Here is a 9071-nt window from a genome sequence, read left to right as displayed (position 1 = left end):
GCAGAGCAGCTATGCTTGTGTTGAGTACTTATGTTTAAAGAAAACCTGAGAATTGTGGGGGGAAAAACCAACCTATTGACTGATGATTTGTGAATGACATTTGCGTCTTTTTATGTTGTTACATGTTCAGATAGATTCATAAAATGTTTTATTAGTGTCATGACGTGGCTATTAACAGATTCACACCGAGTAGGAGAGTGCTTATTATACAGTATAGCGTGCACATAACGAAAAACGCACATATCGTGAAAAACGTATAGCATACTGTAGATTTTTAGGTCTCGATATGTTCAAATATATATTATATTCTTATTTAACTATAACTTATACGACCTGACATTCATATTTAGCAAAATGCATACATATAACAAAAAGACATCTGTGTCCTGCCGATTTCGCTATGTGCATGCTAGACTGTACAGTACTTATTATTGTCCGAATCATTCTCCAAGCCTGGATGTCCAATGAAGATCCTGGTCTTCATTCATGACATCCGCCGAGCCACACGCTGCAGCGTCTATGTCTAGCGGTCACAATAACCTCAAATGTTTATTCCCGTGTTGTTGGGTGTAGACTAGACTGGCCAGGTCGGAGATTCTTCTAGATTGTCGGCCAACTGTTCAGATGGACTGCTCAGGGTGAGCATACCTATTATAAATCTCTTTTCAAAATGGGGTAGGGCAGACTCTTGCACTAAACAGTCAAATTGAAATTCAAATTGTAAAGGTTGGAAAGGGGCAAGAAAAGTTACATGGTTTAGCTAGGTACAATTGTCAAAAGAATTTAACTTTTTTTTGTTCTCACCCCAGAAAAATGTTGCCAATTGGGCATAAAATAGTTGAATAGCTTATTGATAAATTGGGTGGGGGGTTCTTCTATCATCTACTCATGGAAACAGAAATCTTGATATCATGACTTGACTCGGCGTAGTTTTACTGTAGAAGAAGCTAAAAAAATATGGCATGCCAAACTGGGCAAAAAACTCTCAAACTAAACAAACCCTTTTGTAAGAAATAGAAACAGAAGTAAAGAGACAGAACCAGTTTTTCAGAATCTCCTGTGATGTGAGATGGAACTTGGGCCCCATGTGCTGTTTTTTGTGGTAAAAGCAACTGTCAGTGTCACTGAAGCTCCTTACCCCAGAAAGAGTTAAAAAGGTGCTGTGTTTCATTACGATAGTACTAAAGGAGTATTATAAGATATGTGTGTATTTGTCAAACTGGCTAAAAACATGTGAACTGGTCAAATGAAGCACAAGCCAAGTCACATTCGTCCTACCCACGGCTTATCTGGTTTTTCACTTTTTTGTGATGGGCTTGGCTTGTTCTTCATTTGATTTGCCCTTATACTTATTGTATAGAAATAGAAATACAGTCTGTGAACGCTTTGGTTTTTCACTCGATTGATTTCACAGGGATATATACAGGTACAGTTTAAATGAGAGAAAGAAAAGCTAGTACAGCTACAGGTAAAGTTTAAAGTAGGCTACTACAATTTTTTTCATGGGACTTGATCCTGTTTTTCACCTGACCCCTTCATGTGCATCAATGAACTCAGAGGAAGAGGTATGTGAGAATACACTTTGTTATTCAAGGAATGGGAAGGAAAATCACTTGCTGTTTGTAGTTTTGAAAGTCAAAAGTTTGTTGTGTCCTCACAAAGCCTAACCCTCAGAGTTCTCAAAAGTTTTTGAAACACCAGCTAACCATTTTTCCATGACCATCTTCCTGAATTAGTTTTAAAATATCATAATGCATAACATTTGTTGGTAACTTTGTGCACCTTGAAGGTAAAACTATAGAGGGACAATTTAGCAAGCCGCTGGATGGTCCTGCTAAGAGACTGCGAGTCCAACAGTAGAGCACTTTATGATACACACTTATGTAAAATTTATAAGCTAACAAACAGTTGTTTTCTTGTTCTTGTAAGGTTGATGCTTCACTATATATATTCTATATATAGATTACCAAACCGTATGTACAATGTATCTCAGTCATAAACTCATTGCAGTACAGGCAGATTCCATATATTGCTGTTTGTCAATCACTAAACCATGTTTGCTGCTTGAATAAAAGACAGTCAGTACTCTGTGTATGACTCCTCGTGTTTTCTCCTTATTCCTTGAAGATCTGTACATCTCGGTCAACTGTTCAAATGTACTAACCTCAAAATTCTGAAAAGTTTTGCTTACTGCAGTTTCTTAATCTGTGGCGTCGGTTGCACATGCTCAAGAAATATTTTGTTGAAATTCAAATTGTAAATGTTGAAAAAAGCAAGAAAAATTACATTCTGTGCGTAAAATTGTTCAAAAAGCTGACAGTTTCCCTCTCATGTAAAATTTTGCTTTCTAGGCTTAGAACATTTGAACAGCTTACCAAGATTTGTAATCAAAAACAAAAAGTTTTTCAGAGTGGAGTCACATTCATGCATATTTGACACGAGTCACTTAAAGCCAACACACAGGAAGTCAACACAATAAAAAAACACGGTGAGGAGCTTGTATGAAATTATAATCTAGTATTCTGACAAGAGAATTGATTTTGTCCACTGTACAGCAAAATACGTCGTCAACCAATCTGTGGCTATGAGCGTGTGCTGCGAAACAATCCTGTACAATTAGCAATGCACACAGACATGGGAGTGTGCGTGTAGGTCCGAAGGTTCCTTCCATGTGCTCTAAATCACATGCTTGTGTCAAGAGCAGAAGAAAGAAAAAAAAAATGAAGGAAAATAAAATAACTTGCTGATGTAATACATTATGCACTGTAACCCTTGGAAAAATGTCGTACTGTCAGTCAGTAACAAGTAAGATATTTGCTTCCTATGAGCATGCACAGGAATTTTATTTTAAAAAGGGGGGGGGGGGGGGGGGGGAGCTCACTGGTGTGATTCATTATGCATTGTACTGTAACCTTTGAAAAACATGGTCCTAAAAACCCCTAAACCATTCCAACAGCAAGTGGGTGGTTGGTAGGTGTGATTTGCTCCTTTCCAACCCAATATCTATCATCCTTATTAAATCTCTCCTCATCTTTGTATGTCACTCTCAATCGGCACCTCTAATCTCCCCCACTTCTATAACCTAGTTGTGTTACAAGTGCCATAAACTTGTACTAAATTCAAAAGCGAGTGACCCGTTAACCACACCAACAGCGAGTGGGAGACAGAAAACGTCTGGCAGGACTTTTCACCTCACTAGGTCCTTACATAGACTGACACAAAATCAGAAGAAATGTCGGCAAAATAATTATGAGAAGAAGAAAAAACTACTTGGTCATTGTCGCTGTCCTTGCGAATATAATAGTCGTCGTCATTATCATCATTATCATCATAGTCATCACAGCAGAGCACATGGCAGGCAGGCCCAGCCCTGGGAGCAACAAGGTTCTATCTCCACCCACCATCACTGTTAGACGGCGCGCCACATGGAGACCGACTGCTAGATGGCCATACCACACGGAACCTAACTGTTAGATGGCCATACCACACGGAACCTAACTGTTAGATGGCCATACAACAGGGAACCCAACTGTTAGATGGCCATACCACACGGAACCTAACTGTTAGATGGCCATACCACACCGAACCTAACTGTTAGATGGCCATACCACACCAAACCTAACTGCTAGATGGCCATACCACACCGAACCTAACTGTTAGATGGCCATACCACACCGAACCTAACTGCTAGACAGAGCCACACAGCTCGATGGCCGAGTCTGACTGCTTGATGGAGCCCAACTTATAGACAAGAGTCATTTCATAGAGACTTGAAATTTGGAACATTGTTTTTGAAAAAATAAAGATTGCCCAGAAGAAATTACACTAGCTTTGTTTTACAGTTACTTCTTTTTTTTCAAAAGTTTTCAAAAATAGGTCAAAAACTGCCTTTTTTACTCACGCCCTTCCCCACTATTGTAACCCTAGATCTAGGTTTTGGGGGCCCTACTAAACCTCACCCTTCTTTGCAAATTTCTCCTCCCAGTTTGTTATGACAATCTTCGACCAATTCATCGGTTTCTGAGTCACTTTGGTCGTCAAAGGTTTAAAAACAGTCAAAAGACAAGTGATCAGCCATTGTGGGAAACGTAATGGTAAATTCAGTTCTAATGGTGGTTGTCGTAAAAGTCAATAACTCAACTTGCGCTCATTCGAATTTGGTTTCGTTTCTTTCTAATGAAAGATAATTGAACTAATCGAATGGGCTACGAAAAAGACGAACCAGTACCGCAAACTGTGCGGTTTTAACGTGAGAAAAAAAAATTCCAAATTGCGGAACTGCTAGGGTTGCAGGTGTGGTATTATAACGTCGGAGCTACTTTACCCGCAACAGTTGCGGGTGTGGGTGGTGAGTGAGTTAATGGAAGACAAAAATTTTGTCAGGCAGCGTAGTTAACAAAACTCGTCAGCAAATTCTATTTAAATAAAAAATACACTTGCCAGAACTAGCAGTAGCATCAACTCGGTAAACAATCTTTTCAACTCCCCATCACTTTTTTATGTTTGCATTGATGAGGTCAATGTATAATAAACACTTAAAATTGACGCAAAAAGTATGTAAACCAGCATAATTTCAACACGTCTTCTTCACCGCAAGCACCAGAAACGGGCTAGTTCCTAAAGTAATTTTTGTTCAACCAAAATGGCGAAATTTGTTTCTGAAAAACATCACGAAAGCAAAAACTTTCCAACGTCGTTTCCGGACAGGTGGAAGAAAAGAAGGTAGAACCTTGTCCTCCCCAGGCGCGAGGGAATCTCATGGGCATCCATTTGGGACAGGGGACACACACACACACAAAGTAGAAAAAAAAAATAAACAAAAACAATCTATCAAGGAAAGTGGTATAATGTATGACACTATGAGAAGAGGTGATGACCCGAGGTCTCCTCTATGGGGTCAAGGTCGGAGGGAGACGGGGACGTCCCGTCCTCAAAGCCCCCAGTCACGGTGAACGGCGAGACGGCAGACGAGGGCTGAGTGTCCTCATTGTCTGCCGTGGACAGGAAGTCCATCTCAGTGTCGGCCGGGGACAGCTACAGTGATGGTGGTAGGGGGAGGTGGAGAGGGGGGGGTTGTTTTGGGAGAGAGGATGAAATCTTACATGTATAAATCAGGTAGAAAAGTTGTAAGGTGCTGACATTTTTAGTTTTAGGGCACTTACAACATAAATAGATCATACAAGTCCCAGAGTAATACATTTGGTATAAATTCTATATCTAGATCTGATCTACATGTGTTTTCACCATTCCTGTACAACAAACAAAAATTTCCCACTGTGACAATGCAGTATAATCTTATCTAAATATTAGAGAGGTTTCCCTTATAGTCTTTCACTTTCATCACTGCAGCTGAAAAAAAAGAAAAGAATTCAATGGTATTCTTCAATATATGTAAATAATCACTTTAAACTTTAAAATACATGTGAGGAGACATCACTACCGGGGCGTGCGTCTGCGGTTAGGCACTTCACCAGCACATACAGAAGACACAAGTTCAATTCTTGCGCGATTAGAAGTTATTTTGAGTATCTCGATCTTTCTGCTCGAACATTGTAGCTCTCAGCCCAGGTTGGACCCAATAAAAACACCTTCATTTAAAAACAACAACAAAATCACCAAAAGGAAAATCTATATGAGAGCATAGCATACCTGGGGCTCATCTTTGATGCTGACCTCAGTAAATGAGGAAAACGGCAGAATTTTCTGATTTTTCTCCTCAGCCTCCTGATGAAAGAAAAAAAAGAAATGTTCAACTTTTTTCAGCCCAAGATGACAAAACAAAACAATTTTCAACTTTCCCAGGCCCAGGAAAAGAAAAAACAAAACTATGGAACCAAGGACATTATTTTTTTTATTGAAAAACCAATTAAAATTATCTGTAAATCAAGCAGATGTTTAGATGTTTGCAGTTTCTTTTCCAAGATTTGCTTTGATTTGTGAACAACGACAAACATCAAAGCTTTCCAGAAAAAACGTAAAATGCGAATGGTTCTTTCAGTCTCTCAAAGCTGTTGCACGATTCATCCAACAATTATGAAATTCAAAGGCACTAGTCCATCAAAGTATGGGATGATTAGCTGATTCCAACTCAACCCATGACCCAATAAGACAGCATGTGTGCGAGCATGCGTGCGTGTGTGTGTTTGTGCAAGTGTGTACGTGAGTGTGTACTCATGCATTGTAGGCTACTCACAGTGGGCCCCGGAGAGCTGTAGGTGGTGGGCTTCTTGTCCGACCTGAGCGCGTTCATCTGGGTCTTCATCTTGACCAGCATCCACTCAGGCACCGTGAAGCCCACACACTCATGCATCATCAGGCTGGGGCTGTCCCTGGGGAGGAACCACAAACCAACACTCATCACTTCAACATACACACAAGAATCCGGGTTTCACTTTAACCCGTTCAAGTCTTACAGGGATGCCAAATGATTTTTGAAAAAAAGACGGAAAATCCATAATTTTGCCTCATGACAGTCACAACTCTTGTAATTTTGCCTCATGAAAGTCACAAGTCACAACTCTTGTCGTATCTTCGCAGCCTAGATCTCGGCCTCTCTTTATGCTGAGAGTCTCAGCGCGGCGGGCGATTGTATAACCCAAACATCCGGTCGCGCTTGCGCAGTGCGTTTCGGGTGGATTTAAAACATGAACTCACATTGAAGAAACGAAAGCCAACAATGAAAAATTCCAACAGATGAAAAAACCCCGGACATTTGGCATCCCTGGTCTTAACCCTTTGAGCCCAGCCCACCAGTGCACCACTGGCACTTAAAGCTGCTCATATGCCTAGCCACCGGTACAGCGGTGAGCAAGACCCTATCCCAAAACCAGTCTGCCTGGGACAAAACGCGTACAGGAAACCGTGTTTACTACAGAGGATGTTCCTGTTTATTTTGAAGATCTTTCTGAATTAGATGCTAGTAATGACGAGGACTACCCTGAGTGGGATATGAAATGTGATTCTAACGATCACATGAACGTTATTATTATATCGTTTAGGAGCTCAGGGTTCAAAGAGTTAACACCTATCGGTCATACCAACAAGCTCTGTATCATTCCTTTTTCTTCTTTGCGTTCCCCTGCTAGATCTCACACCTGTTTTAAACCCCCTTACACCAGAATGACACGGAGCGTGTCATTTCCACCTCGACAAGTTAAAATAGATATTTCTACAAAGTCCTCCATTTCCATATTGAAAATACGGGTCAAGTTAAAAACAAACTTCGTTGATACTTCTGTCCTTAGAGCTTTATATAGGTTTTTTTTTGTCAGGATGTGTTGCATCACTAGCAATTTTATAATCTAACCTGGGCCCCCTTTCGATGAAAGGAATGATCGGTGCTTTAATATCAACTAAAAGTCTATGGCCTACTATATTTACATTCTACTGGAATGGGGAAATAAATCTTGAGAGATGCAAAAAATGAGAAGGTCTAGATCTATACTCTCAAAACAAAATGCGCCTCGCGAAATATCACTTCCGGATTTTCTAAAATTACAGAGAAAGAAGCGTCGGCCTACAAAAAGCCATCGGCGAAATAAAGAAATTTAGGTTTTTGCAGCAAAACTGTCTCAAAACTGAAAAAACCAAGGGCGCCATGATCTGGAGAATATTTGAAAGAATTTTTGGCGAAAAGTGCATGTGGATCGATGCAGCCATTAAAAAGCCTTTTGAATAGCAAAATTCGGCCACCACAAATAGATAATAGATAGCCCGAGCCACTTTCTAAATCAAGATTGTTAATCAAACCCCTCTATAATACACCTGTCTCTTGTGCAATCAATCTCACTATCTGCTTCCCTGATTTTGCCCATGCTTAACCCTTCAAGAGGTGACTTAATTTGCAGTGTCCAGTGAGAGGTGAATTAATTTGAGAACTTCATGAAAATTAGGACGAGTATTGAAAAATGCTCATAACTTCCTTATTTATTAATCAAGATAGAAATAAGAAACAAACATCATTGAACTGGAGATTGAGTGAAGAAAAAACACAAGTTAAAGATTTTCAAAACAATAGCTAGTCATAGATTTAATTTGTTTGTTTGTCAGAGGGTGTTTGCCTGTGTGTTCGTCTTGACGTTGTGGTGTCAAATTTCTCCTAGTCCTAGGGTGAGTGATACAGTTCAAAGCAGTCAGGGACACAGAGGGCAATATGTACCTCACACTTTTGCATTGAAATGCAATCTCTTTTCTCTTGAATCACTACTATCCCAATAAAATGTGTTGAACATGTTGCAAACATTCATATTTGCAGCCATTTCAGATTCAATAATGCCTTAGTGACTGATGCAAACAAATTCCTAGACTGTTCGTTTTCTATGATTTCTAGATTCTTGTTTGGGGGAGGAAATGCTAAGAAAATCTTCACTGAAAAGAGATAATTTTAGTTTAAACCATTTCCGCTGGTTCTGTACACAAAATCTGGTCTTAAGTGCCCGCGTTCACGATCGCGAGACGAGATAACCTTGCGAAGAGTTAATCTTTGGCATGATGAACAAGATGGATCTAGATCCAAAATTTTTAAGCAACCTACACCAATTCTAATTTAAAACAGGTTCAGTTCTAGCTGTTCAGGTAAAATCCATGAAATTAAAACTGATTGATTATAGTAAAAAGTCCATGTTTCACATTATCCCCCTCAGTCCCCAAAAACCAAGTTTGACTTTTAACTAACTTTAGTGTCAACACTTCAGGTAATAAAATTTTAAAAAACAAAAAAAATACACAAATAAAAAGAATGAATTAATAAATGAATGAATAAAGCCCTCACTTGTACTCGTCTGTACGACTCAGTTCCTCAATGTCCTCCAGCAGCAACATGTACGCCTTCCCGCCGGCCGCGGGCATCAGGTTGTGCTCGTACAGCCACAGCTTGTCCTCCTGGTCACCCACATACTGGACAAACACAATCAACAACACAACAGTTCATTACATATCATAACTGTCACTGGACATGCAAAAAAAAACCCCAATGCAATAGTTCACTAAATTTCACTGGTCACACACACAAAACAAATAACAACGCAACAGTTCACCACATTATATCATAATTGTCACTTGTCACACAACAC

General features: G+C 39.8%; 1 protein-coding gene across 3 annotated transcripts in view; it reads right to left on the bottom strand.

Annotated features, from left to right (window-relative positions):
• Positions 1 to 2493: 2493 nt before the first annotated feature.
• LOC101855298 overlaps positions 2494 to 9071 on the bottom strand; it is a 29995-nt gene continuing 23417 nt past the window's right edge. For all 3 annotated transcript variants that reach the window (XM_005110130.3, XM_005110129.3, XM_005110131.3), the window contains exons 13-16: positions 8771 to 8895; positions 6194 to 6329; positions 5650 to 5724; positions 2494 to 5034 (exon numbers count right to left, since the gene is read on the bottom strand). In XM_005110130.3, coding sequence (XP_005110187.1) covers positions 4858 to 5034; positions 5650 to 5724; positions 6194 to 6329; positions 8771 to 8895 — 513 coding nt within the window. In that variant the 3' untranslated portion in view covers positions 2494 to 4857. The remainder of the gene's footprint in view (positions 5035 to 5649; positions 5725 to 6193; positions 6330 to 8770; positions 8896 to 9071) is intronic.

The sequence above is a fragment of the Aplysia californica genome, unplaced genomic scaffold, assembly GCF_000002075.1.
Source record: "Aplysia californica isolate F4 #8 unplaced genomic scaffold, AplCal3.0 scaffold00856, whole genome shotgun sequence".
Lineage (NCBI taxonomy): Eukaryota > Metazoa > Mollusca > Gastropoda > Aplysiida > Aplysiidae > Aplysia > Aplysia californica.
This window is presented reverse-complemented; position numbering and strand designations above follow the sequence as displayed.